This window comes from Aspergillus welwitschiae, assembly GCF_003344945.1.
Source record: "Aspergillus welwitschiae strain CBS 139.54b unplaced genomic scaffold BDQ94scaffold_30, whole genome shotgun sequence".
Classification (NCBI taxonomy): Eukaryota; Fungi; Ascomycota; class Eurotiomycetes; order Eurotiales; family Aspergillaceae; genus Aspergillus; species Aspergillus welwitschiae.
Genome location: NW_020798724.1, coordinates 151,600 through 179,416, shown reverse-complemented (window position 1 = coordinate 179,416; position 27,817 = coordinate 151,600). Strand labels below are relative to the sequence as shown.

General features: G+C 48.1%; 8 protein-coding genes and 1 non-coding gene across 9 annotated transcripts; 5 read left to right on the top strand and 4 right to left on the bottom strand.

Annotated features, from left to right (window-relative positions):
- Positions 1 to 858: 858 nt before the first annotated feature.
- Positions 859 to 6,958, bottom strand: BDQ94DRAFT_161391 (uncharacterized protein; the record flags this gene model as incomplete). Its single annotated transcript, XM_026769382.1, has 18 exons — positions 859 to 1,266; positions 1,354 to 1,431; position 1,599; positions 1,734 to 2,046; positions 2,087 to 2,553; positions 2,607 to 2,805; positions 2,874 to 3,158; positions 3,196 to 3,211; positions 3,268 to 3,577; positions 3,633 to 4,116; positions 4,173 to 4,424; positions 4,488 to 4,510; positions 4,681 to 5,389; positions 5,477 to 5,706; positions 5,774 to 6,085; positions 6,311 to 6,519; positions 6,578 to 6,688; positions 6,791 to 6,958. 18 exons carry the CDS (start codon positions 6,956 to 6,958, stop codon positions 859 to 861), a joined length of 4,575 nt encoding a protein of 1,524 aa, XP_026623364.1.
- Positions 6,959 to 10,446: 3,488 nt separating this feature from the next.
- BDQ94DRAFT_148843 (uncharacterized protein) lies at positions 10,447 to 11,859 on the top strand. The gene is made up of 4 exons (XM_026767262.1): positions 10,447 to 10,641; positions 10,703 to 10,798; positions 10,860 to 11,434; positions 11,544 to 11,859. Exons 1-4 carry the CDS (start codon positions 10,504 to 10,506, stop codon positions 11,800 to 11,802), a joined length of 1,068 nt encoding a protein of 355 aa, XP_026623363.1. The 5' UTR covers positions 10,447 to 10,503; the 3' UTR covers positions 11,803 to 11,859.
- Positions 11,860 to 12,259: 400 nt separating this feature from the next.
- BDQ94DRAFT_161390 (uncharacterized protein) lies at positions 12,260 to 13,024 on the bottom strand (the record flags this gene model as incomplete). Its single annotated transcript, XM_026769381.1, has 3 exons — positions 12,260 to 12,404; positions 12,460 to 12,671; positions 12,806 to 13,024. The coding sequence occupies 3 exons, from the start codon at positions 13,022 to 13,024 to the stop codon at positions 12,260 to 12,262; spliced, it is 576 nt and encodes a 191-aa protein (XP_026623362.1).
- Positions 13,025 to 13,662: 638 nt separating this feature from the next.
- Positions 13,663 to 16,640, top strand: BDQ94DRAFT_181658 (fungal specific transcription factor domain-containing protein; the record flags this gene model as incomplete). Its single annotated transcript, XM_026773943.1, has 5 exons — positions 13,663 to 13,822; positions 14,006 to 14,131; positions 14,189 to 14,963; positions 15,024 to 15,611; positions 15,666 to 16,640. Exons 1-5 carry the CDS (start codon positions 13,680 to 13,682, stop codon positions 16,638 to 16,640), a joined length of 2,607 nt encoding a protein of 868 aa, XP_026623361.1. The 5' UTR covers positions 13,663 to 13,679.
- A 149-nt stretch (positions 16,641 to 16,789) lies between these two features.
- Positions 16,790 to 18,232, bottom strand: BDQ94DRAFT_161388 (SDR family oxidoreductase; the record flags this gene model as incomplete). Its single annotated transcript, XM_026769380.1, has 5 exons — positions 16,790 to 17,122; positions 17,183 to 17,442; positions 17,520 to 17,703; positions 17,781 to 18,063; positions 18,132 to 18,232. 5 exons carry the CDS (start codon positions 18,230 to 18,232, stop codon positions 16,790 to 16,792), a joined length of 1,161 nt encoding a protein of 386 aa, XP_026623360.1.
- A 1,054-nt stretch (positions 18,233 to 19,286) lies between these two features.
- On the top strand, positions 19,287 to 19,358 carry BDQ94DRAFT_t213. The gene has a single exon. It is a non-coding gene; the product is annotated as a tRNA-Ala (tRNA).
- A 186-nt stretch (positions 19,359 to 19,544) lies between these two features.
- On the top strand, positions 19,545 to 20,090 carry BDQ94DRAFT_173034 (uncharacterized protein; the record flags this gene model as incomplete). The annotated part of the gene is made up of 1 exon (XM_026772083.1): positions 19,545 to 20,090. One exon carries the CDS (start codon positions 19,545 to 19,547, stop codon positions 20,088 to 20,090), a length of 546 nt encoding a protein of 181 aa, XP_026623359.1.
- Positions 20,091 to 20,574: 484 nt separating this feature from the next.
- On the bottom strand, positions 20,575 to 21,062 carry BDQ94DRAFT_173033 (uncharacterized protein; the record flags this gene model as incomplete). Its single annotated transcript, XM_026772082.1, has 2 exons — positions 20,575 to 20,658; positions 20,730 to 21,062. The coding sequence occupies 2 exons, from the start codon at positions 21,060 to 21,062 to the stop codon at positions 20,575 to 20,577; spliced, it is 417 nt and encodes a 138-aa protein (XP_026623358.1).
- A 4,683-nt stretch (positions 21,063 to 25,745) lies between these two features.
- Positions 25,746 to 27,611, top strand: BDQ94DRAFT_161387 (GMC family oxidoreductase; the record flags this gene model as incomplete). The annotated part of the gene is made up of 2 exons (XM_026769379.1): positions 25,746 to 25,973; positions 26,031 to 27,611. 2 exons carry the CDS (start codon positions 25,746 to 25,748, stop codon positions 27,609 to 27,611), a joined length of 1,809 nt encoding a protein of 602 aa, XP_026623357.1.
- Between the last annotated feature and the right edge of the window lie 206 nt (positions 27,612 to 27,817).

The following is a 27,817-nucleotide window of genomic DNA, read 5'->3' as shown; positions in this document are numbered from 1 at the left end:
GCTGTTAGCGACTCGGCAGAGTACCCTGGCTGTGCTTGATCTGAGAACAATTACTACTTCTACTAGTACTACTAGTCAGTTCAAGCTAGTAGTAAGTCTTTGGGATTTTCTCTCGCTATGTTCGACTGATCGGCCTTGGTCTCCAGCAGTGTATCTCATTTCGGGAGAAAATGTTCATTGTTATATACTGTCGAAACAGCGTTTTTGCCCAGTTAGCCTGAAACGCCACATCGCTGGCTACTGAGCAGCAGGGGTGACTCGAAGGTCTCAACCTATACTACTGCATATAATCCATCACTGCCGCTTTGTTTCACTCGCCTTCTCAACTGATTCGCATACCTTCCCTCGTGATCTAACCCACATCCCAGGATCTTCAGCAATATCACCCACCTAAATACTAGCCCTCCCGGCTTGACTTCGGCCGAGTGGACGCTAAGTCGTTATTTCCACGCCTTGGATCTTACACACCTCACAAACCAATTGCAGGACTTTCTTCAATGGTGGTGATTATGGAGATGCCGTTCGAAATGCCTTCGCCTGGATCCTGTCGAGCCCGACAACAGGGCACTATTCGTCCCACTCGGCATCGAACTGCTGGTAGCACTTTGCCGGCTGGCGTGGTGTTTCAGCACCAAATAACCTTCGTCGTAATTGTCTTCTGCTGTCTCCAAGATATTTTTGATTGTTGACTCGTATCCATTCCCGTCCATATCAGCCAAGGGAAATTCAATCGAGCGCTCGCGCCAATTTCGAGGAATGTGAACCTCTATTTGAAACAATAACATGACACAATCTGTTAGCAGAGAAGATAAATTTTATGGGATCTTGCTTCCAGGATTAATGAATGAGCCTTTGATCTTACGCACCTTTGATTTGCCAATACCGTGGATGCAGATGATCAGGCCCATCATAGCTGTCGTCATCATCGCGCTTCCACCACCGGCCCGATTGGTTGGGGTCCTCGTAGATGACCTGACATGTGGTCAGATGATAATATGAGATGCCTCTCTGGAGGTCATTGATTGGTGGTCCCCCATCGATGCGGCAGACCGCATTGCTACTGGAAAGAGACCATATCGGGCTCGAAAAGAGATTGACGCCCGCTGCAATATCGGTCAGGGGCAGATTCTCGCCACTATCATAGTACCCTCCGTATGGCCCAAGAGAATTAACAACGTGCTGATTGCTGTAGGTGTTGAAGAGGTTGACAGTAAAGTGCTGCGGGTATCCAGTGAAAGCAGTAGCAGACCACACCATATTGACAGACTGGCAGACAGAGGTTGGTCAATAGGGGCTTTCATCACCATGCAATTCGCGTGGGGGTGGGGTTTAACTAAAAGCATGAAGACATACATTGTCTTTGATGTGAGAGATCATATTGTTCGCCAGACTTTGATATGACTGTTGCTCGACAGGTGCACATGCGGTAGCCTATTTTTCGCCAATGTCAGGTGCGCTTCCGGTGACACAAACATCTCAAGTTTAAGGATGAATGGAGAAGGGTGTGGGTGTGGCACTGGATGCTTTTTCCTGGTTTGGGGGCGTTAGGGTTGGGGTTATAGAGATTGTCTTACCGCACCGGCTCCGCCCTCCGCGACCCTGATCAACCAAGTCAGTCTTCCATCTAATCCTAACGTATAATGACCCTGCCTGGAATAACTTACATGTTGACTGGGCCGATGGCAATGTGTTAGCCAGAATTTGTGTTAACGTTTGTAAATGGAAAGGGTCACCTACAGGGAAATTCGTCACATGATATGGGATCACTCCAGCCCTGCATGAATTGATAGTTGGGGTCGTTTGCAGCCCAAGCTTTCTGCACTGCCGCAGGCCACAATGAGCTTTTAATCTGGACGCAATTCCATGCTGGGGTATTCCTGGTGGTTGAACTTCCGCAGGCCGCCGCTCGATTCGGGCTTTTCGGTCCTGACTTTTTATATGTTAAACGCATGAAGTTAGGTCCCATGTAGCCAGGACTCCACGAGGCTTGGTGTTGGTAGAGGTAATTGGCTACGTTTCTACATATTCCTGCAAGCAATTTTAGCACTAACATGTCGGAAAAGCTCACGTAAGCTGGTAGACGTACCTGGAGCAGTCCAATACTGGTTGTTGGGCAGAGAGTTGGTGTTGGAATCCAAATTTGGAAGGTCCTTATCGGGAAACCATGCGCAGTTATACCACAATGCGGGCCAATGATAACACATACCGTTCGTAGCGGCACTGGCAGGCCCTTGGCGTTTCTTAGAGGATGTGGACTCAGGATCAGGGGCAGTATCCAGAACAGTGCAGGAGCCGCTATCGGACCCATCACAAACGATCGGACATGACAGGTTGCTAGCAGTTGTAGTGTTGTCCTCGATAGTTTGGCAGGAGATTATTCCACCAAAACAGGCGCTTCCTGTTGTGTTAGCAACCAAACTCTCGGTATCAGTTCTCTTGGTCAGGGAATCGCCACTAGAGTAGCTCGTGCATGTCATTGACACCAGCTCCAGTGGATCACTTGGCGAGGTCACATCGTAGTTGCCTCCCCAGTAAGCAACATCTCCGAGAAACCTACCACGAGATGTCAGCCAGTGAAGGAGAATAAGCTGTTGTGCAATACTCACGACATGTCCGCCCTCAGGAAGATCGAATAGACGTAATCTGCCCAGTAGCAAAAGCCAGCAGAAGCCCCATCTCCCGAGTAGGATGCTTCAGCACTAATTCCCAAGTTAATGGTATTGCTGATACCTGCGGTTACGTAGCCAGACATGAGGTCTCCCCCTAGCACGGAGACTCCAAAGCGGACTTCGGGTGTTAAGGAGACTGTGCATATTCGTCAGCAGGCATTTTGGACCCTTGTTTGAAATGCTTTCAGTTATGTTGAGACCTACGGGCCAGGTTTCCTTCGGCAGTAAGTTGTGCGTCAAATGTTGGGTCGAAACTATAGGTGGCATCATCATTGTCGTCTAAGTCGGCCGGTGCCACACTCGCCGCTGCCCCTGCCGCATCCTGAGGGAAGTAGACCTCGGTCCGTTTGAACAGTAGAGCAACACCAGCATTAAGCTCTCCTGAGACTTGCAGGGACGCATCGAGCTGACCGTACAGCGCCAATTCAGGCCCAATATTTATTAAACCCTTGATAGACATCCCGGGAAATCCTAGGGAGAATAACTCGGCTGATCCCGTCGAGGATTTGCATAATTGCATTCGCACGAATGGTGAGAAGAATCTAATGTACACTTAGTCAGCCAAGTTATATTCCAAGTTGGGGGGGAACAATCCTACTGCTGCTGTTGGCTCAATCGAAAAGTAGCCGTAAGCTGAGATGAGGTTTGGAGTGGGCAATATGGAGCCTTCAAAATAGTAGCCGTATTGTCCGTTAAGCTCCAAATGAATGAAGGCATCGATGTCGAAAGTTGCGTCCGTGTTCCAAGCCGGGCAATACTCATGTCCATGGAAAAGCTTGATAGTCTCCTCATAGTCCAACGGCAAGGAACCCTTCTCGTCCTTAACAATAGTGGTCATTTTCCGGAGCCAGTTGTCAAAGCTACCAAACCATCGCTTTCGAGAAGCCGGTGTGTCGGTTATGTCTTTCCTGTAATGTTCGTCAGCAACTCAGGATCGCCGACGCCGCAGACTATGCCACCCACCAATATTCCTGAAGATTGGTATAGTCGATCCGGAAGTTGACATCCCCTTTCTGCTCTTCGGCCGCAGCAGCAAAATCGTAATCTACCGTAAGTTCATAGACTTCACCGGTAGAACGGGGCTTCATGTCTGATCTATCTGATCCGACAGGAGCAAGTTTGATTACCCGTGCATATGGGCCAGCTCCTATATCAGCGGGCATTTTGACGATAGTGTTCGAAGCACCTCCGTTGAAGATTGAGGTACACGCCGACCCGTTGACAAACAAGCTGACACACTGAATATGGTACGTCTCTATAACATTGTCGAAGGTGTCATTGCGATGCTCAAATAGATTGTGCCTCTTGTGCATCTTCAGCCCTCGCTTGCTAAGCTCGTTTTCATCATCCAAAAAGGTCCATTGGTCTACCAGAGACTCATCGTAGGCGCTGGCGTCGCCATCAATCATCACGAGCGCAAAGGGATCCTCGCTGGCATTGTCGGTATCTAGAAACACTTAGAAGAATGTTGACCAAAATAGTGAAGTGGTGTTAGATTCTTACCTTCATCGTTTGATGATTTTTGCACACTGTAATAGTAACTTACGTTCTCCTCGTCTGGGTACTTGAACAAGTCTTCAGGATCCACCGGCCAGCTGTTGGAGCCATCAGGAGGATCACAGCATAGCTTATTCGCTCCACTTGTACATGTCACGGCATTTCCGTCCAGCACAATCTCACTCCTCTGCGTGATCAGTACTTTAGTGTCCGGGCATTTGTCGTCACATCCGTACCAATCGCATCCTGTGTATGTGTCTTTGTGGTAAGTTAGCACAGATGGCTAACTTGTTGAAGTGTGCAGGACCATAGTGAACACACCTTCAGAAGGGCAACAAAATGAACTAGATTCCCCAACGGGACACTTGACCAATGATTCCACCAAATCTGCATATTCATTTCCCATTAGTACTGTAATGTGTATACCCACTTGGGTAAGGAAGTAATTATAGTCAACATACTTGTCCCAGTGTAGGGAGAGGTCGCAGAAAATGTGTCATCAGAGGAATTACACGCTTGTCCACACGTGCTCCATGAGCATTTTTCGAGTGCTGAATCGGTGTTACAGCAAAGAGACCGCGAATTACTCCCCCCACATTTCTCTGAGCCTGTTCGGTCAACGTAAGGGTCTGCTACCAGTTCATACTGGCCACTGCTGCATCCGACTGCTCCACATTGGTCGGATACCGTGGACCCTGCCCATGCGCAACCCTCGGGCATGGCATCAGTGGGACAGCAAATCATACGATACTGAGCATCGGTATCTCCTTCTTCCCCCGTTGCACATGTCATCGTGTCCGGATCAGCGACTATGCCGTATAACCCCTGATGTACGTAGTCCAAAGTGCTGTAGCCAGTCTCACACCAACCGGAGTTCCAATAAAAGCATTCCGAGACATAACAGTCAGTGCCGGTAAATGCTGAGTAGATGTGTGACAAGTCTTTCTTATCCGAATCACCCAGTGTCCCTCCACTTAAGAGGTTATTACTGGTGACTGACTTTCCCAGAAGTCCGCTTAGTGCCTGCCAATCGTATGTATCCTGATCGACGGACCAAATCATGAGCCCACCGAGACACTTTGTATTGGCATAGTCAACCTTCTGCTGAAAGGTCACATTCGTATCGAAGGAGACCCATTGGTCACCCCAGACCATGTAGTTCACGGCATCTGTGTCGTCCCAAATCACCTCTGTATCCTCGTCTTGCATGAGTTCGATGATCTCTGCCCACAGTCAAGAATAGTTAGTCACAATCCTCGCCCGGCATCTGGTATGGCATGATCCAAGTTCTTCTGCGAGGCTATGCTTACCACTGTAAGACAAAACACCAGGAGTAACTGTACATGAACCAGCATTCCCTGCGCCTATGAAGGGACAGCCAGGTTGATAGCAAGCCGTGTCCGACATTGTGTACGATCTCCCGTAGAATCCGATTCCCAGGACAATATCGGAGGCATCAACACCCGCTCTCCACATCAAGTCAAGCGCCGACTTGATCTCGGTCAGGTTGGTATGGGCCAGCATTACGCTACCGATCCACCTGTGAATTACGTTAATTGAATCTTCTTTTCCAAACGCATTGACTCTTCAATCCTCCAATCACTTACACATCTGAGGCATCCCAAGTCCCATGCAGGTCATAGGTCATGATATTGGTCCAGTCCGCTCCTGCTTCCAGCATACCTGGCACATCGAAGTTTTGGAGATACCAATAGCTTGATGGGGTCGTAAAAGAGATTCCATACGCCTTCCCTGAACCGTCCAGAACATTACGCAAGGTCGAGATCAAGGACACGTAGTTCTTCTTGTCGGCTGCCTTACCACCGCGGTCACTGGCAACTGGGTACTCCCAGTCGAGGTCTACGCCATCAAATCCGTACGTCTCCAGCATGTTCAACACACTCAAAGCCCAGGAGTTCCTTCCGTGTTGTGTTGAAGCCATGTCAGACCAGTATGAAGCAGTATCCCCATCGTTGAAAGACCAGCCCCCGACAGACAGAAAAACAGACAACCCCGGATTATTCTGCTTGAGCTCAATCAATTCCAAAACAAGCTCTGCCTCATCGTTGACACCCGTCATGAAATCAAGGGACCATTTTTCCTTTGAATCGTCGAGAGGGCTGAAGGTTGCAAAGGCGTAGTACAGGTGGGTCAATGCCGAGGCAGCGATGTTACTGGGACTCCAGGAATCACATACTCTATCGCTGGACCACCCCTCGTAGTAACCAATGACCCGCTTGAGGACATCATTGCTGGTGCATCCCGGCTCAATGGGAGCGGCACAGTTGCTCTGACAGTCAGCATCGCAAAAGTCACTTTCCGTTCCGCAAAATCCGTATTTCGAGCAGCAAACCTAGTAGCGGTGGATTAGATAAAAGGTATATCCACTCCACTTCAATGGCATGACTTACATTCAACGGGCAGGTTGTTCCGGGAACGGCCGCATATTGTCCACAAGCAGCAGTGGCATTGCAGTTACTGACACAAGTATCGCCGCAGAAGTCGCTTCCATAACCACAAATCTAGCACAGGATCATTAATACTGATTGCTTACCCGCTACACCAGCGATTGTGCCATGGGGAAGCGAATGGGTGGTTAACAGTTTCAGACGATCTATACTTACCCCCTGGCCGTCAGTCACACCGCAGCAAGCTCCATTGTAGCAAGGTGTGGTAGCATTGCAATGGTACGTGGTCTGTGCTTGTACCTGTGAAGATAGGAAAAGTAAAACCAAAGCAACAAGTAGGAAGTCCCATGGAGGACCCCGGCGGGCCGCAGATATTCTGGGCATGGAAGAAAAAGAGCTCCGTATTGCAGTAAGGTCAGGCTCCGCTACGGTTCTGTGATGAGGAAGAATAAGAATTGTAAGGCAAACAGAAAAGAACGAAAGAGAAGAGGAACAATACGAGAGAACGTGCGTTATGATATGATCAAAGTAAAAAGGAAGGGAATAAAAAGTGAGCGGCTGATACTAAAGACCATCCCATCGGCTGAGACTAAAGAGAGAAAGAGCGACTGGGATCCGATGAGGGAAAAAAAAAAAAAAAAAAAAAAGAAAACTTCTCAAAGTAGCAGCGAAATATCACCTCCATCAATTTATATGACCTTTGAGAGATTTCACCAAACCTACTAAGTCCATCGAAGCGAAGAAATCGTTACTTTTCCTTTCGCGCCTTCCGTACGCATGAATGCTCAGTATACACTGGGACACTTGAATCTAGCAGGGTATCCACAATTCGCTCGGAAATTACATCCCCACCTCGCAGAGCCACCAACCAAGAAATTCGCTCCTTATCCCCACCAGCTATTGGAATACCAGATCTTGCCTGAAACCCTGCCTATCATCTGAGCAGGACTGGATCACTAGTGAAATAGGCTAAGACCCCATCCACTTCGCGTTCCTCTTGTCTTCGGATGAGTGCCGTTGTATTGAAACATTACAAGATATGGAATCGTCTCTGTATAAGTTGTTGAGGACCCTCTCTCTCATTTTGTTGGAAGAGGTCCGTATTTTGTTCTCAAGCCAACATTTGTTTAGTTGGTCGTTGCTGTACGACCTTGGCTTACTGAATGGCATTGTTTCGTCAATCATACACTGCCATGATTGCCTTGAGCTGGCTCATTTTTACACTTACTGCCCACGCCTTTTCCGGTACTGTCGCCACTGCGTCTGTCACCTCCGGAACCGTCAGTCAGCCTTCAGCAGTTACTTCTCGCTGCAATATCAGTGACCCCAATGTCAACTTATATACCACGCAAGGGAACGAAACGTGTGTAGATATCTCTTTGGCATTCAATGTGTCTACTCCACTACTGGCAGACATCAACGCGCTGGGGGTCAGTTGTCAGTATTTGACCACTAACAAAACACTTTGCCTTCCGGGCACTTGTTCTATCTATCTGGTGCAGCCTAATGACACCTGTACATCCATTCTCTCCAACCTTGCTCGGATAGTTCCTCTTCCTGTTTTCCGATCATGGAATTCCAGGGTCAACTCGCAATGTTCCAACCTTGATACCTTGGTTGGCCAGTACATTTGTCTAAGGTAACGATCTTCCCTAGGCTGTTCTTAATACCGACATGACAGAAATATTGATTCCCGTCGCAACTCAGTCCCCCGGGCAGTTTATCCGTTCCAACGGCCTTCCCTCTACGGCCTGCTAGTTCCGCAGTGTGAGAGGCCCCTTGATTCTGGGAGCAAGATAATACACGCTGCTAATACCCCAAAGTCCAATTCCAAGCAATGCAGTAACTACCTCGAACGCTGACTGTGGTTATTGGCACACTATTCAAATCAACGAGACATGTGACACTGTTACAGAAATGTTCGGTATATCAGAAACGGACTTTTACTTTCTGAATCCTCAACTAGGTAACAGCTGCTCTAGCCTATGGCAAGGCAACAGCTATGTATGTGCTTCATTCCCCAAAAGCCACTATGGAAAGGAACTTATCTGACTCTTCAATTCCACTAGTGCGTTCAAGCGGTGGGCAACATCAACACCTATTCTGGATATCCAACGAGTAGCCGGACGGCGTATACCACTTTGGCTTCAACTATCAATTTGAACGCGACTGTCACCACCAACCGTACTACAACGTAAGAAACCTTCTCTGAAGTCTCGTGTCCGCGATACTTAGTCGATCTCCAGATGGCTGCTTCCAACGAGCCCGACCTTCACCACCGTGACGGCTACATACAATAGCACTGCCTGGGAAATGACTCAAAATTATACTCTCTGTCGACAAGCTCTGGCATATTACAATATCTCTGCGGATGATTCCTTGACATCCGAAATGCTTACTAATGACGCTTTCATGGAGGAATACGATCGCGTCTGTTTGCTTGACCTCTCGAAGCCGTTGCCGACTCAGGCCTTCAATACCAGTATCTCACTGATGACCTCGATGACCGAGATTGGAACACACTCCAGTCAAACGATAGCCACTGCAACAGCGCGACTAACGGCTTCCGTGAGTTCAGCGTCTGTTACTAATAGCGCCAGTACGACGACTACTAGCAGCGTTACTAAATCCTCCGAAGCGACTTCTACAGCATCTCCATCCGTGGACGCCTCTCCAGATGGTACTTGCGGCGAGTCTACCGGCTATTCATGCACCAACTCTCAATTTGGAAATTGCTGCAGCAAATATGGCTACTGGTGAGTTGAGTTGAACCGCGGCCTTCGCTTAGAGTGATGACTAATCCGGATTGCCCCCAATCACAACCAGTGGATCGACCAGCGACTACTGCGAAACCAACTGTGACCCCGAATACGGCGAGTGCAAGCCTGTCTCCAATGCCAGCAGTCTGACTCCGACCTCAGCATCTGCGGCGACCCCGACATCCACAGCCAACATCTCGCCTAATGGTCTGTGTGGGCCAAATAATGGGGGTTATACCTGCCTGAACTCGCAGTTTGGCGATTGCTGCAGCCTTTATGGATACTGGTACGTGACTTGCTTGTTCGATGCGTTGGGACGAACAATGCACTAACAAGATCGTTCCAGTGGATCGACCAGCGACTATTGCGCCTCACAATCCTGCGATAGCTCCTATGGAGCATGCTCTGCTTAAGTCCGAGACTTCCGAACGCTTGTCGACCTTCGATCCACCAATCACAGGCGAAGACCCCGGAAGCTCGGAAGTCTACTTTGTACTAAGACCCTGGTCCCGCACTACGATATTAGCAAAGATAGGAAATAAATCCAGGGCCTCCACCTGCCGCTCTCTGAATGGAGGATTGTGTATACCACAAGAAACTGAGAGGAAAACGGCAAATTGACCAGCTACCTAGCCGGAGTTTGCCGGCCATCGCATGATTAGTGTGTAGAAATTTATCACTCCACGATGAAGTGTAGCTGTTTAGTAGCATACTTACTCCATACCCTGCGTATCGAGCATCATAAACCACTCAGATTCTTGATTGTGCAAGACAGTACCATGGTTCTGCTATGGGAGTAAAAATGCGCTTCTGCGCCATTCCATAGGTAGCAGCCGGCTATTTTACGGTTATGTGTGGGTTGCAGCAGATTGACTGACAATTTGCGGTGTTGGCACAATGACAGTCGCGGGAGGGTTTTCTTATTTTACTTCGCTTTGTTCTATTATATTTTCGTTTCTCTTCTCCTTATCGTCTATAGAGCTTTCGCTGGACTACTAATAAAACAAAAGAAAGCGACCAAGACTGTTGCCTACATGCGTTGCTAAGCTTCGGAACGGGCCCCACCTAGGGTTTTACCATTATCCGGTCCGTCCTGCTATTTCCCCTAACAATCGAAGTTCTTGGACCAATCGTCTCTAGCTAAACTTCTCTCCATCTTCACTTCGCAGAATGCTTCAACTTGAGCCACTCATCCCATACACAGACCTTTGGCCGGGCGGCATCCCAGCATGCCTTTGTGTAGAGCCTAGCCCCATAGATTGGTTTGACACGGCCGAAATATGCAAGGGCTGGCTTCAGTTTGTGCAGGTTTGGACCAGCCATATCACCTTATTTCTCTCGGGAGTAATTCATCTAACAATAATTATAGGAAGAATGGATCGACTCAGAGAGTCTGGATGAACAGCTCCAGCAACGCCGCCGCTTGATGGAACGATGGGCGTCTGCTAGTCAAGAATTCCGTGACGTAAAATAAGTCCTATCACTTTCAGTGATTCAAACCCAGCATTGATTTTGAATGTTTTTAGTCTTATCAAGCTCGCGCGTCACTGCCTGAAACAGCCCTCGAATATCCTCTGCCATTGCTTACTCGAATACGGCATTCTCCGAAACATTTCTTCTGTCTCGCCCCGGTAGATCGCGAGAATAACGCATCCAATTATGCCCGGCTCGTCAAGCTCCTAATCCTCCTTTACGTTCATCAAAATGACGGGGCCCATCCAATGGAGCATGAGCCTGAACCGTACCCGCAGATCCCAGCTCTTTTCCCAGATCTTACCAGATCTGCACCTACACCTGAGGCCTTGATAACGCAGTACTGCCTTGAGTCCGCGGACTTCCGCTATCTATCAATGACACACGCTGGAAAAATACTATTCCCGGATTTTTATAACAATATTTTTATAGTAATCGACCAGGAAGCTTTGAACACTGGCCAGCTCATCATGTTCGAACTTCACTCGAACGGACAGATCAACTCTTGTACGCGTCTGCGACCTTGGCATACGGGCCCCATTATGATGTGTCATAACGTCTCAGGATGGTTCTTGGAGGAGATGATAGATCCGCGGATACACCCCCATTATCTCTTCAAAAACATCCCGTAAGCAAATCTCCTGCAAATAGTGAAATTCATGAGAAATGCACGAAAGAGAGTCAAATGGATTTGCTAACGAGGTCATGACTTTTCTCTGCTTTCCTCTCGCTTACAGCCTGAACTTGGATATGCCACTAGTCGACATTCTGGACACAGCTCAGCAGAATGGCGAACTCAGGTTCACTAGATATACTCGGGATGACTGGGCAGCGCAGCTCGAGATTTTCGCGCCCGGGTACCTCGCCCTGGAAAGGCAGGGATTGGAGATGAACTATGATCTTGCGAATTTGTGGAGTGACCTTCAGGGCTACCAGCATTGGGTTCCTCCAGGAAAATACCCGCCTGGGGCCAGGCGCCGTGAACATGGGCAATGAATGGGGGGTACTCACTATGCCCCTTTATTTTTCGCATACTCTGAATATATTGTGACACAACTCTGTCTGAGTCTCGCTTCGCTTCAATATGGTGCCGCTAGGAACAGTTTGTTAGAGTTTTTCCGGGCTATGCGCCCCTCCTCGTGGTCCATGTGCTCATCAGTTTTCGGGAATCTACGTAGCTCACACATTAGGAAACCTACAACTACATACATCACGGCGATTCTTGTCTTTTGTTAATGAGTACAAAGTCCACGACGCATCGAGTCATTTGCAGAGAACAGAACGAGGAAGCCAGGCAGTATTCGGTCCATTAGTTGCAAGTGGAGATCTGTAGGTTAATGTCTCCCCAACCGTTGACGTGAGCATTTAACCAGACAGCTTGTTCATCCCTCATATTACATAAGGGGAACAAAAAATTGAGCTTAATATCTTTATCACAAAAGGAACAGACCTTTCAATGAATTTTCAAGCGACAGTAGGTGGAAGCGATAACAAAACGATGGCGTATCTCATCTTTGAGCTCTGGGGGTACTTCTCCACAGGTCTCAGCCGGAACGGCATCTTGAATGTTGGCAGTTGCATAGTAAAGACTCCCATAACTGTTGACGTTCATAGTTAGCATATCAATATATCAGAATCGGCGGATGACTACACCAGTTCAGTGGTACTTGGAGCAATTTTGTCTGTAGTTCAGCGAGCTCTTGTGCGAGCTGCATTCTGTCATCGATGGGAAGATCTTCCCACACTTCTTGCACCATGGTACCTGATGCTTCATCCATAATGATATACTCAGAAACTACGGAGTTATCCATGTCTGCATCCCAATCATACAAACGGGGTGTCGGTATTCCGAGAATCGTTCGAGCCTAGGTGGATATTAGAAAGATCACATTATGTTATTGAAACGCGTTCAGAATCTCACAAAGTCCATGGTTGCGACCTCAGATGCCGTAGTATAGTACCTGGGCCCTGCATTAGGGTGGGGGATTCGTGCAATTACGGTTGATGCATTATCCATCTCAAGTCTGAAGCATTTATTGTAGTTCCCTTCTGCCAATTTCATAATTGCAGTGCATGTATCTGCACCGATGCTATGCGCTGCGATCCTCTTTAACTCAGACACATTGGATGGTGTGTATCGGTTTCGGGGTTGCTTCTCTTCATTCCATAACCAACGGCCAGCGGTGTATTGGAAGAGGTCCGTATCGGAATCAGCCATCCTCGCAGGCTATGATACAGAGAATGACAAAATTGTTGGCAGGGGATAGACGGAAGAGCAGTGAGTATGACACCAAAATTGTATGGCATTGAGGTGGTATATCAAATTTCGTGGCTTCATTTGAGTTTTATATTTCGAGACGTATCCTGTAGTGACAGGAAGTTTGGATTGTGCTAGAAGGTCGTTGCGACTTAATATGCCTACTGATGCATTTTGCCTGTAACTTTTACACGGAGCCTTCCAGGGCATCGTTATTTGCTCTCTGGATGGATAGCGCAATCCTACCCGATTTGAGGCTTATTAGCAAATGCTGGGATGTCCGATACGGCCACGGGAAGCTACCACATCCACATCACCAATAGGGGAGGCTAGACTACATCAAAGGCATCTGTGAATCAGAAGAAGATAGCAATATCTGCTACCTCCTTTTCTCGATATTGTGTTACCACTGACGACAACTACTATGAGATATATTGACATGCCCAAACAGGCAAGTTCATGTCTGTGGCAGAAATAACCTCCCTAAGCAGAAGGCGGTCTGTCAGCCAGGTGGTGGCTTCCGCGATTCCGAACAACTTCCGTTGGTAGATCCCGCATGACAGGTGAGAAGCGATATAATCCTACTTAACAGGATAAATCTGGATACAGAAGCCAAATGGTGGGTCCAGACGCAGTTGCACATGAGTCACGGGGTAGCAAGCGCTCTGGGGATGGTATTCACCTCCACGGTGCTGATCAGCCCAATCCATCACCCGACTCGAAACGGCAGAGACGAGGGAGATATGTCTCTCAGGCCTGGTATGATATCATGCCTCGGGCGACCTCGGCTTCTTCCGGTGAGCTGACCTTGAAATTTAAAGTATGCAATGTCGCCGGCGAAAGGTCAAGGTGAGAATGCACAAAACCTGTCCAAAAACGATTTAACTGTTAAATGTGAGCCCAGTGTGATGGCAACTTGCCTTGTCAACCCTGCCTCCTTAGCGAGAGACGATGTTCCCAGAATGCCGTCGATTTGCGACGCCGAATATCTGTTAGAAATGGAGTGCCTGCAAGTGGTGTGAGGGAATCAAATGCTCGAGAAGACATTGACGGTTCGGAAGATCCTGCGTCTGTCACCTACTATCACTGATGCACTTCACGGACTGCTTCTAACCAAAACTTCAGAATAGGGGGGAACAGTTTATTGACAAGACTGGATCGAGTGGAGCGACAGTTGCAGTTCCTCACCAATGCTTTACGCTCTGGCTCAAACAGATATGGCCCCATCGATGCAGAAACAGGCCCAGTGAATAGATTACGAGTGACCGGAATCGAAAATGAATTCTTTGTCGCTTCGAAAAGCAAAGAGTTTACGCATGATGAGGTAAACTCCTTTTCTGGTGAAACTTCTATCAGACATGCGTTGGAGGAAGTCGAAGGACGCTTGGAGACAACCCAAGGCCACGGTGGTACTGCCACCAACGTTCCACACTCTCAGATTTCAACTCCGATCTTAACTCCGTCGCCTCATCACGAGAGGAGAGAAAAGAGTCCAGAGTATGATGATCACCAAGACATACTTCAAATGTACGATATTCAGCCAAAGCGACCGCAGTGGGATAAGTCCTTGAACATCTTTTGTACCGAAATCCATATATTGTATCCGTTCCTACACCTACCAGCACTCCGACACAATTACGACGCCATGTGGAATAGTTTCGCTTTGCCTTCCGAACCCGACATTCACAACTCTAAGATATCCGAGATAGCGCTGGCTCAGCTTCTTACATGCATTGCTATTGGCCAATGTACCGAGTCTCCAAGGTTGGAGAATCGAGAAGGGCGACATTCGGCAGGCTGGAGATTATATGGAGCGGCATATGGAATGATTGGAGACCTCCTTGACAGTTTCGGAAACTGCCCAGACTCACTACAACTTCTGCAAACACTAGCTCTAATGGTTCGTTGCAGCCCTCATCTAACAATATGTATAAATCCCGCTTACATTGCGTTCCCGTAGGTGATTTATCTCTTCCGACTCGATATCTTCGGGAAGGCCGAAAAGCTCCTGGCTCTTGCCATCAGCCATGCACATCATCTTGGGCTGCACCGATCTAGAGTATTACATAACATGTCTCCATTTCACAGTGAGATGTTTCGACGAATGTGGTGGAGTCTCTACATCTTGGATCGTCGCGTGGCTATTGAGACCGGCCACCCATTCTTGATCCAAGACATCAATGTCGATACGCCTTTACCACGACCAGTAGACGATGACCAGCTCTCCAGATTCTGGAATCGCTCGAATGTTGACCTACACACACTTCAACCATCGGAAGCAAGCAGCCCTTATACCACTTCGTTTCGCTACTTCAAAGCTATGATAACTTATTCGCAAGTTCTAGGTAAAGTATGGGAGGGGCTCTATGGCGCTTCAAGCTTGGATCAGGCTCCCAAATATTCCCTCCGTGAGCACCTTGAACGCCTGCTGTTCCGGGCTCAGAAAGATATCCACCAGGACTTTGCCCATCCCCGCTACGGACCACGCGCAACACAATTTGTCGAAACGCCATGGTGGCTGATAAAGCAGCAAGCGCTAATGCGAACTGTATGTTACTTAGTCCGCTGGTTTCCATTGTTTCTGTCTTGCTAACATCCCCAGCGGTGGTTATCCGCTCGCCTTCTGATACGCAGGCCTCTGCTTTTCGCATCTGATACATCTGACGGGACTCCTCTTGACTCGTTCGAAAACGAAGTGTCATGCATGCAAATTGCCAATAGCATTATCGAAGAAGTCTCTCAATTCCCTGAGGAAAAGGCCATCTTCACGTTTCCCTTCATACACTACCTAATCGGGGCGACAATAACCTCTCTCGGGCTGATAATAAAGGAGAATACGTTCAAGGCTGCCTATGGCGGAGCCACAGTTCATGCCGTCCGATTGCTGGAGTCTTATTGCACCAAAACATGGGTATCTGGGAAGTTGATACGAGTTGTTTCAAGGCTGAGTCATATGGCGTCTCGGTTATTGAAAGATGACGTTGTCGTGGGCTCGGAAATCTCACTATACAAACATTCATCTCAGGCTCCCGGGGTTCTGGACGCTCAAGTTCGACAAACAGAGATTGGCAGTGGCGAAGGTTCTTCTGTGGCTCGCCCAAGCCAAGTAGTAAGCGAACCGTTAGTAGGGGAACGCGAAATTGTGGGGCCTGACATGAATGTTCGTTCGGGTGAAGCAGGCGAACCCACTTGTCAGATGCTACCTTTGTACGGGCGAGATATTACTGAGCCTTGCTTGCCTACGCAAGTTCTGTCATTCGATGGCCTGGCCAGCCTAGTTATGTCTGACTTTGATTTCGAGGAAGGTGTTCCGGTTGGTACCAGATTTGGAATACATCCTACTCAAGGTGCTGCACGCATATACCCCTTACCAAGCGACCAGCCAGAAGGGAGTGCAGGCACCAGTCATACCAGCTCAAGGCCCTTGGCTATGCATAACGAACTAACGGCTGGTGAACCAGTGGCACCTTTCGATGCTGGAAATTTTGGAGGTAGTGGATTGGGGGAGATGGAATGGCTAGAAGCGTTGTTTGGCAATTATGTCAACTCTGATTATATGCACGGTCAATACACGTGATGCCTTTTCAGAGACTAATAGACGATCTAAATTTATCCATCTTCATCGTTCACACGTCCTCGATTGCTACGTAAAAAACCTGGACTTTCCACGACTTCACTCCCAGTATACTTCAGGAGAGGACTGGATATTATAAAGCAAGAAACAGGCTAATCCGCTCGAGCCAGCGAAGTGTGCGACGGCAAGACACCAGCATTCTCGAACGACCTGTACGTTTCGATCCAGGTGTCGAACGTGTTATCGTGTCGCTGCCAGCCATACTTCCTCGCTTTGTTGATGGACGAAATCGTCAACCACGACTTGCCCGTCGCCCAGTTAAAGAAACCCCAAGTGCCCCAATCAAATGCCTCGACCTTGCCTCCGTGCTTCTGAACGACAGTCCCCCACACTGCACGCTTGTCCTTTGCCCATTCGACCATATCAATCTCGTTGCTCAAAGTCTTTGCCTGGCCAGCGGCCTTTTCGAACTTGGGCTCTGGTACCTACAGGACGACACAGTTAGCCTGGGTGTGGCAGCATTACTATCACAATGAACCCCATACCTCAACCCCGAAATATTTAGCCACATCCTGCCAGATATGCTTCCACACAAACACATCACCATTAACGTGATTGAAGACCTCATCCCTGCAGTGTTCCTGGGAGGAAGCCCAGACCGTGAGATCCGCCAAGCTCGGTGCGTAGGAGTTATCGTCAATGGAGTTCCAGAAGTACTCGTTTCCGGGGAACGTTGCTGGCTGGTTGAGCTCTCTGCAGATGATCATGTAGATGGCGATGGTCAAGGCCTCCGACATTCCGTTTGCTGGATGATTTCAGGACAGCTTAGCCGACAGATCGCACCACAGAGGAAGGAATGGATGAACTGATAAATGAACCCACCATGCGGAGCGTATCCGTTGATCGCATTCGGTCGGATAATATTATACGACCAGGTATTCCTTCTCTTCTGGACCTCCCTAAGATAATCTTCCTGATTGTAATAGAAATTGAACCCTTGGTCGTCGTACCGCGAGAACGACTCCTCCAAAGGCACCTTCACTGGACCGAGATGCACCCCGTAGTACTACATTTATCAGCATCAACCTCATAACTCCTTCCACACACCACCAAAAGAACCAATACATAGAGAAGAAAACATACCTTCCCCCCAGTCTGCAAACTCACCCGCCGCAACGCAGGACAGACCGCATCCACAGCATCCAAGAAGTTCCTGAACAGAGGAACATTCTTCTCCCTCAGAACCCTGAAGTCATCGTCGTGCACGTAGGAAGTGAAATAAGCGTGCGTTACTGGTGCACAGATATCCTTGATCTTAGTGATGATGGTTTCCACGGGCTCAAGGAAATCCACAGCGACGAATTCCACTCGTGGGTCGATCCACGGTGTGGGCAGGGGACGTCGAGAGGTGACGATGATTTTGGACCTTGGGTGATTGATGATGTTAGGAGAGATGGTGGTGTGGTGAGGAGTGATGAGGGGTAATGGGATTACCATTCTTGCTTGGGTTGGCGGATGAGATGTTCCACAATTGCGTGGCCGCTGATGCCGTTGGCACCGGTCACGAAGGCGACTTTTTCGGGGAGGGGGGACATTTTGCTTCTTGGTGGTACTTGAGAGGGAGAGATTGTTTGTGGCTTAGGGTGGTAGTGGTGGTGATTGAGATGGGGAGTCTGTCTCTTTATATAGTTGACATGGTGGGATTGCTATATCTACTTGGTTATGGATCAAGTCGATCCTTGCCTTTTTGCCATGGCACGGATATCACGGCATCTGAAACAGAGCCGAGTGATCATCATCTGTCCATGGAGCTATTCTTCTGGGTTGGACTGATTGCTGATTCGGTGCGACGTCTGTACCAGTTCCATCTTTCTCAACGAAACCACATCAACTTCTTCATCTACCCAATCCATTTTCAGTTATCCATGGAAACTGCATCATATTGTGGACACCAACACTCGCCTTCGAGAATATCAATTTGCCTCCGTAGGATAATCGGATACATCGGCCTCAAATGCACCGCTCGGCGATGCCGATCATCTGCAGCTGTGGATGCAGTTAAGCATAGATTTAACCTTTCCTGGCTCGATGGGCGGGTTAGGGCTGGTGGGTGGGTGGAGCCAGATTTCTGTTGTCGATGGAGTTCCGTGCAAGTTCCGTGATTGTTCCGTTGCTTTTTCCGGGTAGTTCCATAGTTCCGTGGCAGCAATGTTCCTGCGGGTACACGATCAGGCTGGAATGCTATACTCATGTTCCCTATATAGACTAATATCAATGATTGTTGGCAGTAAAGGCTGACAGGATCTTCTCTGAATCTCATTTTTGGTGGGCAGCATGGTACAGTATATACTAGTAACAGTAGCTGCTGTATCATCCGCTTAGAATATATATTTGATGTACTGAGAATGTGAGAATAACCATTGAGTCGGTAATACCACCAGAGGTAAACAGCATTCATACTAGTAGTCCGCTAGATCATTTCCATCATGTATGTTGCTCGCTGTAGTTCAAAATATAGCATCATATTCTTGTAAGCACTGAGTTACTTCATGTACCGGGCCGCTACTCAAAAACCAAGTGCAGAGTTGCCAGGGAAGAACGCTAGTTTTCCCTCATATAGCAAAAGATATACTGTATCTTTCATCAAATGGGGCTGTGGTTTAGTGGTATAATATTCCCTTAGCATGGGAGAGGTCCGGGGTTCGATTCCCCGCAGCTCCATTTTTTTCTTTTCCTTTTTAGCCACCCCAACCACTTCCATCCCACAAACTACACAGCCAACAACACTATACCACTCCCGTCCTAGACAGATCATCCCTCCTCTCCCAAGCCATTCCCCAATCCAACACACCACACCCCACCTCCCTTACCCACCCCCAACTCCCTATCTACTCACCCATTACCACCATGCCCCCCCAAATAGCCTTCATATCCGGCCCCATCGACACCGGCCCCAACGAATCCTACTTCCACACACACTACCCCCCGCTCCTCACCGCCGCCATCACTCGCAATGACTCCTTCGTCCTCGGCCCACTCCCCTACGGCGTCGACTCTGATGCCCTCTCCTACCTCCTCCAGTACCCAGTCTCTCCCGCCCGCATCACCATCTTCGTGACCTCGCGCGAGGACAGCCTCTGGGGAATGCAGTTTCGCGCGCTCGGGGTCAATGTGCATGTTGTCGAGGGGGATAGTACCCACGATCGGGACGCCGCTATGACTGCTGCCAGCACGTATGATATCCTGAGGATCAGGACGGAGGAGGAGGCGAAGCAGATGTATGGGAGGTTGTGGAGGGAGGGGTACGTGACGAATACGGAGAGGAACTGGAGGAGGAGGAGGGGAGTGGGGGAGGATGAGAGGGTGGAAGCGGAGGTGGTTAACGGAGTGTTGGGGGTGAATGGGGGGAAGAAGAAGAAGAAGAGGTTTTTGGGGAAGGTTTTGGGGAGGTGATACATATTGTTCTTTATTTGGCTGTATCTAGATGTAGGGGTTGTGTTGTGTATGTGTGCATTGCTGATACAAGGGAGACACATGTTGTGCTACTTGGTAGCCCTAATTCGGGAATTTAAACACAATCTTGACACCATTTCCCCAACAATGTCCCAGTAATCGGTCCCAAGGATGAAAATGTAAGACTAACCATCCGAGCCTGTGTCGTTTCCACCGGCGGAAGCCACCGCACACCCAGGAGGAGAAAACCGGGTTTCATCGTTAGTGTCATTGCGGCTTGCTTCGCACAACTGGGTTAGACTCTAACCCGTAGACCCCGACGAATGTAGGATAGGGCATTTCTCATTCTGCAGCTCAGCAAACGATCCATTGAAGTGATAGTGCTCTGGCTCAAACTCGAGAATGTCGAGGAGAAAGGGCATTATACACTTGATAAGGACCCTCTACGTTTCTGGAGAGCCATCGCAATCGATGACTTGCAGTTTCAATAGAGGACAAGATCCACCTTTGCTATTTCTAGCAAAGCATTGTTCTGCTCCAAGGTGTTTCTTGGTGACATAAACAGGATCTGTACCAGAAATATACTGTCAGAAAGGTTCAATGAAGGACCTATCCTGCAATATTGATGGGTGCCCTCACCTGGGTGCCACACATGATCGCAGCCATGAAAAGGATAGTATGCCGCAGATTCGACGGGCCGATGTAGGCCAAGACCTTCTGACGTGGATGAAAATGGAGAGCCCGACGAAAGGTCTGCTCCGTGCACCGGGCCATCCGATTCACGGCTGCGGCCATGTCTTGCATAGTCACATCGCGAAAGCCATCGGCAACATCACTGGACATTGAGATGCAAGCAAAGACGCGTTCAGGCTCCTGATGCGCAAAGTAATCGATGACGTGTGGAAGCAATCGCTTTCCGCGGTACTTTGCAGCACCTTGTGCCCACGGCGCAGCGGTAGCAAACTGATTCATCATGCGATTACGTGAGGCTCGATAAGTGGTGAATTTTCTAACTTTCTAGGATGGAATGAGAGATGAAGTACTGAGGTAGAGACAATGAGAGGACATACAGACGCTTCTTATGAATTTGTCCTGATGCCGTGAGTTCAAGACAGAGATCAGAAGAGCTTACTCTGGACGAATCTCCACGTAGTCATGATCGAGGGGGAAGAACAGAGGAGGGTATTTGCGAGAGGCCTCCATGTTTGCCTCAATAGGAAATAGTAAGCCTTCCAGGTACTGGACCTCGCCTGTCTGGTCAAGTCCCCTACATTGAAATGCTAGTATGACCATAAGTCAATTTGTCGTGTTATTGGTCCCTTCGTCCCAGACATCAGCTAGCCGTAGGAGGCCCGGTACAATGATGTTGATATCCCAGCCTTGACATGGTAGCCTCACATGACCCTTAACCAGTAAGTAAATGATCTATTGTAGGGGCGAAACAGTGGAGGGTATTGTTGTGTATCGGCGGGTATTTGGCGACCCATCAGCGGTGGAACGCCCCACGACTGAACAGTGGACGGAGTGGATGTACTCCGTAGTGGATGTAGTGGATAGAGCGGGTGCAGTGGGTTGATGGATGCAGTGGATCGCCAGTGGATCTGGTGCGAAGCTTAAGAGTTTGGAATGCGGAAGGGATTAAGTACACGGGCCGCACCGGCGCCAAGAAAAGCTGCACTGATTGGTGGGTCTGCTGGGAACTACTTGGTCATGAGGCTAATAGTACAAGGAGAGATGCATGCATACCTGCATGCATGCATGTTAGACAACCAGGGATCCGACCAGGTGGCAGAGACAGGTCTCACAGAATGCTGCGTTAAAGAAGCTTGGCCCTCCCACAGCCCCCATCTTGAAACTTCCTAGTGAAAACCGGATTAGTCTTTTACGCAAGTATCGTTCATCTCAGCCAATCGACTGGCAAGAGCAGTATTGCACGATGTATGAATCTCAAAGAGACCAGGCAGTTTGGTTACTGTAGCAAAATTACCCAGGCTGCTTGGCGGAGCCTTTCTGGCCTGAAGAACGTTTCGCAGCATGATGCATAAATCGTAATTATACTGCGGAACAAGCGTAACATAGGCGCTTTACCAGCAGACTCGATTCAAGAACGCACTTTTAGCGCAATGACAGAAGGCTTATAGTCTTCTACCAAGGAAATGGTTGGATACTAGCGAAATTGGAAGTTATAATGAAGATCTTACATACAACAGAAGGATCAATGGTGAAGCTTACTAAGCACTCCAAAGATTGTAGTTAACTATCGATACTTAATTAAGTATCCTGAGATTAATTCAGGGCACTGTCAGTATTCTAGTAGATTGTTCTAAGATATTGCTCAAAGTAAAAAGGTGTCAGCCTTTATACTGTAAGGAGCTACCTAGAGAGTAGCTACCAACAAGGCCAAAAAGGCCATCATTACCCGCAGAAACCTGCGGAAACCCAGATATCACAAATGTACTGAATCACACCCTAGGAGAATGTGGGCGGACTTACTTAGTAAGAGATATCTTGCTTACCCTAGCTATGCTTCCTTTTACTTCTATTATCTATACTGTCTTCTTAACACTCCCTGAGGAGGGAAAGAAGTTATCTAGTTATATTATCACGCTAGCTTAGGCTGTCAAGTAAATGAGAAACAGAATTGGCAGTATTTTGGTATAGCCTGTAACAGCATGGCACATGTACATGATACTCATACAAATTCTGTCTCTAACGAAGTCCACTCAGCCATCTTTCACTCTCTCTTCCGGTGCTGCTCCCTTTCTGCCTGACCATTAGTATGTCCTGCGACTGCGCCAGGCTGAGCACAAGTTTCACAGAACAGTAGAGCCAGACCTCATTGACTCAGCGTGCGCTTGAGCGGCAGTCATCATTAGCTAGACACCAACTGTACGTCGCGTCATCTGAGTAGGAATTAGTACCGCGTAGCAACTGATTAAGGCAAGGAAGGATGACAAAGGGCATTCTTTACCAGTGTACGAGCAACAACATCTCTTGTAGCCTCCAAGAGAACACTCGCCACCATCGCCGCAACTACTAGTTCTCATTTGATAGGGGCGGGAACTATCCTGGACCCAACACTCTTCTGGAGAACACATAGGGTCAGTCCCCAGCCAGTAGCAGTTGACAGAGTCATTGTCGCCTTCTATGATACTGATTAGTTATGTCACCGTCGAACCATTAACAGGAGGAATATTAGTAGTAACCGAACGTACCCTCCTGTGCCAGACTAGAGCCCGCGAACAGCATAGCGACGAAGAAATAGTTGAAGTGCATGATGAATAGTAAGGATCAGTCTTAGACACGGTAGAGATTATATAATTGAGGGCTCGGTAGAATATTATCTTTTGAGTCTCAAATTTGTTGGAAAAGTAGAGGGCTTAGTAGCCTCTACTTATATTGCTATTATTGCGAAGAGATTTTGGGTGTGAAAGCGTGTTACAGTTGTTTGATGCAACATAGCTCTGAAGTATGTAACGCAAATTGACCATGGAACCTAATAGTGACGTAGGATAAAACAATCAGATTTGTCTGCTTTCAGCCAACCATCTTTTGTTCTTTGATTCTGTATGCCGCGGACATCGGCCTGGCCTGAGACATGTCACGAAGCGGAGAAGTGACGCTGTCATGTAAACCCCCCCAAAGTGAAAGAATGCGAGTCTTGAATATCCTTTTTTAAGGGCTGTTAGCAGGTCGACTCGAGCTGAGTAAGTAAGAAATGCGAGACTTTTACTGGCAGCGGCTATACTCCATTGATGAAGGTGAAGTTCATACGGAGTATATATTAATCTATTCAGACCATATTGTTTAGAAACCCCGAGATTATCTCAGTTATGGGGAATATGTTGATTTAAATTCAATTTCTACAAGTATTATATAAGTCGTTATACCTTGAATACTTAATCGGTTAATCGCTAAGGCTTTTCATTCTCGAAAGCGTCTATACGAAGCCTCTGGGGCCATTGTCCTCTAAATATGCGAAGGGCCATATACTAGTAGAAGGGCTATTGGTAAGACCATAAGATCTTAGAACTTTTAACACTTCCTATTAGATTAACTATCAGGCTAGAAAATCTTTAGACTTTACCGCATGACTGAGAAACTGGTAGTTAACAATCTTTATTGCCTCGCTGACAGTAGATTAGTGTTGATAATGTATCTAGATCAATTATAGATTAACCTGATTATCTTAGCCCTCATCTTCCCTCACTATAAAAAATTCAGACTTGCAGACTTTTATACCCCGGATCTCTTAACTACAATAAATTTTAGAGTAAACTCTAGATTCAATAGAACGGATGACCTTTTGGAGAGCCGAACACCCGGGAATAACGGCGTGAGGTAGTATCGGGAGTCATGAGGTCATACATAGCGTTTCCTTGTCGTTCCGCATTGAATAATAGTTAGAGACTTTTTCGGCTACTGATCATCTCGCCCTCCTGGACTACTGTAGAGATGGCAGAAACCCAACATCTTGTGGACTTCCGACATCTTGAAGGATCCTCGTTGATCAAGCGTGAGGATTATCCGAGCTGCTTTAGTTGGTTGGATCAGCTGGGCTGAAGGATGACGGTCTTACGCACCGCCGGTAAGCATCGCATGCTTCTTTCTTCGCTCTTTATTTCTTGTATAAGTACAATGGATGTGTATTTTGATCTTACGGCGACATCTGCGTTTCTGTCGCCATTCAGAAGAGTTAATTATAGAGCCCTACCTCGGTCAATCATTCCTCCGCCATGTCTATTCTCATTTAAGGCACCGTTATATTACTATCGTAACAATGACTCCCTTAGTTCACTTGATAGCATGATAAAAAGGAAGGCATAAAAACATACAACAGAAGGGATTCGCTGGTGGTCACCCACCCAACTACTAACCTCCCGGCGTGTGGCTTAAGTACGGCTGAGCGGACGGGAAGCCCTGTTTTCCACACCCTGTGGTCGTATGTACTAGTTAATCATTATGTTTAGGTTATATCGTGCGAGTGGATAACACAAAAGAGGAACCAGAATGACTGCGGGCAGTAATGAAGTTTGTCGTGTTACACAGCCCGAGCGAAGCCGAACCCTGCGTTCATGCATATCCCAGTGGGGCCAGCCAGCCATGCGGTACAAACAGAAAGTAAGAAAATCCCCATGCGTATAGCAAATAAGATCAACAGGTAGCATGCAAGCATTAGCAAGTTTCAATGCGTGCTTCAAAACAGCTCCTCCTTCCAACAAACGAAGAGTGGGGAAGCTTGGGGGCCATCAGGATGCTCAGTGAAGCTGACTCAGCGCAACAAAATCATGCTAACTAACTAGATAGTATTCGTAAGATGTATCTATCTTACTGGGAGGCTGTGGAGATAGCGGATCCTAATATCATGAAGTGTTCATCGTTTAGCAAGCGGCAGGATTACCCGAACTGCTTTGATTGGTGGATGAATGGGGCTGCAAATTGATGGTCTTACTACCATGGGGAGTCTATCAAGTATCGCATGCTGCTTTCCTCACTCTCTAATTTCTCGTATAAATAGAATGATTGTCTCTGTTGATTTCCTGGCGACACTTAAAATCCTGTCCCTCTCTCAAATAAGCATTTTAGAGTCCTATATAGCTCGCTTCGTTCATTTCTTCATACTCATTCGAACCTCCGTCATCACAGCTACAACTGATGTCTTCCTCATTACACGCTCCATTTGAGGCTGACTACGTGATCGTCGGCGGAGGAACATCAGGCCTCGTACTCGCCTCTCGATTGTCCGAGAATGACTCCACTCGGTCAGTGATTGTCCTTGAAGCCGGGAAAAACCTCATCGATGACCCTCGGGTCCAAACACCAGCTCTTTGGACAACCCTGATGGGGTCTGAAGCAGACTGGCAGTTTCTGTCAACTCCTCAGGTATGTCTCAATCGGGATTTCATCGAGTATTCCCCGAACACTGACTGATGGTGTCAGGCTGCACTCAATAACCGAGTCATCAAGGAACCACAAGGCAAGGTTCTCGGAGGCTCATCAGGCATCAATGGACAGGCCTTTATTGCGCCCACGAAAGCGGGAATCGATGCATGGAACAAATTAGGTGCGACTGGTTGGACATGGGAAAATCTTTCTCCTTACTATAAGAAGGCTACTACGCTGCAGCTGCCGGACGAGGCTACCCGCAATCATATTGGGGTCGGCTGGGTTGATCCTGAGGCCAACGGCAACTCAGGTCCGATCAAGGTCTCTTTTCCGGCTGTGAAGGAAAGTCCCATGGCCAAAGCCTGGGTAGAAGCTTTCCAGGGAATGGGGTATGGCTGTACAGCAGATCCGTTCTCGGGTGTCTCCACTGGCGGCTACTCCAACCTGGCATCCGTTGACTACGAGAAGAAGCAGCGGAGTTACGCCGCGACGGGATACGGTCTGCCAGCTATGGGTAGGCAAAATGTCAAGATCCTCACTGAAGCTACTGTCCAGAAGATTCTTTTTTCTACTAGCGATAACGGTGCCATGGCAGTTGGAGCAGAAGCCAAAATCGAGGGACAAACTGTCACTGTCAAGGCTAGGAGAGAAGTCATTCTTACCGCCGGAGCCGTTAATACCCCAAAGCTCCTGGAACTATCGGGCATCGGGGACAAGGAGAGACTCGAACAGCTTTCCATACCTGTCATCGTGGAAAACTCAAACGTGGGAGAGAACCTCCAAGATCATCTCATGACCGGGATCAGTTTCGAAGTGAAGTCAGGGATTGCTACTGGGGACCCGCTGCTACGACAAGAGCCCGAAGCAATCCAAACTGCCTTCCAACTCTACTCTGAGCAAAAGACAGGACCTATGACCATCGGAGGCATCCAATCCTCCGCATATATGCCACTGACGGACTACTCAGGGCAGCCCGAAGCCCGAGAGGCTTATCTCGACAGTTTCCCACCCGTCGCCAACGAGCGCGACCAAGTCATCCGCGACATTTACACGCAAGAACATGAACCAACCTGTCAGATGTTCATGTTCCTCGCCCAGGCAAATCTACACGAATCCGGGAAGAGCTTTGTGGGACAGAATCTCCTACCCGGAAATTTTCTGAGTCTGGGAATCACCCAGAATCTACCTTTCTCGCGCGGAGCTGTCCATATCGCGTCAGCAGATCCAACGGTGCCACCAATCATTGACCCTCGCTACTTTTCCCATCCGCTGGATCTGGATTTAATGGCGCGAAACCTGTTAAGTGTTGAGCGACTTCACAACGTCAAACCTATCGCAGATTACTTAGTGGAGAGCGGACAGCGAAATCATCTGGAAGCGTTTCTGACGGATCTGGAATCGGCAAAGAAGTATCTGCGGGATACTGCTACTACGAGTTACCACTTATCTGGTACAGCGGCTATGCTCCCACAGGAAAAAGGAGGTGTGGTGGATGAGAACCTCCGGGTGTATGGGACTACGAATCTGCGGGTGTGTGATGCGAGTATTTTCCCTCTTATTCCCGCTGCGAATCCTATGTCGACTGTGTATGCGGTGGCGGAGAGAGCGGCGGATATTATCAAGGCTGAGCAGTAGGGTTGGTACTTAGTTTTGGTGATTCTAGTTCCGCGCTACACTTGATACATACTCCAGGAAAACAATCTCGCATGCTATAGAATTAACGGTACTGCAATATCTTCTAATAATCATAAGAAGACGCAATATATCCCTTCTGATCTCTTTAGTAGAGCCTTGAAAACCAACTTTGTATTCGTTACACGCAATCAGGCAACAAAACTGAG

What these genes read in the sequence shown, in the direction of transcription:
- BDQ94DRAFT_148843 (XM_026767262.1), top strand. Translation starts at nt 10,504, where the DNA reads ATGCTTCAACTTGAGCCACTCATCCCATACACAGACCTTTGGCCGGGC. An exon ending in GCTGGCTTCAGTTTGTGCAG is followed by an intron (nt 10,642 to 10,702) that starts GTTTGGACCAGC and finishes CAATAATTATAG; the next exon opens with GAAGAATGGATCGACTCAGA. An exon ending in TATCTCTTCAAAAACATCCC is followed by an intron (nt 11,435 to 11,543) that starts GTAAGCAAATCT and finishes TCTCGCTTACAG; the next exon opens with CCTGAACTTGGATATGCCAC.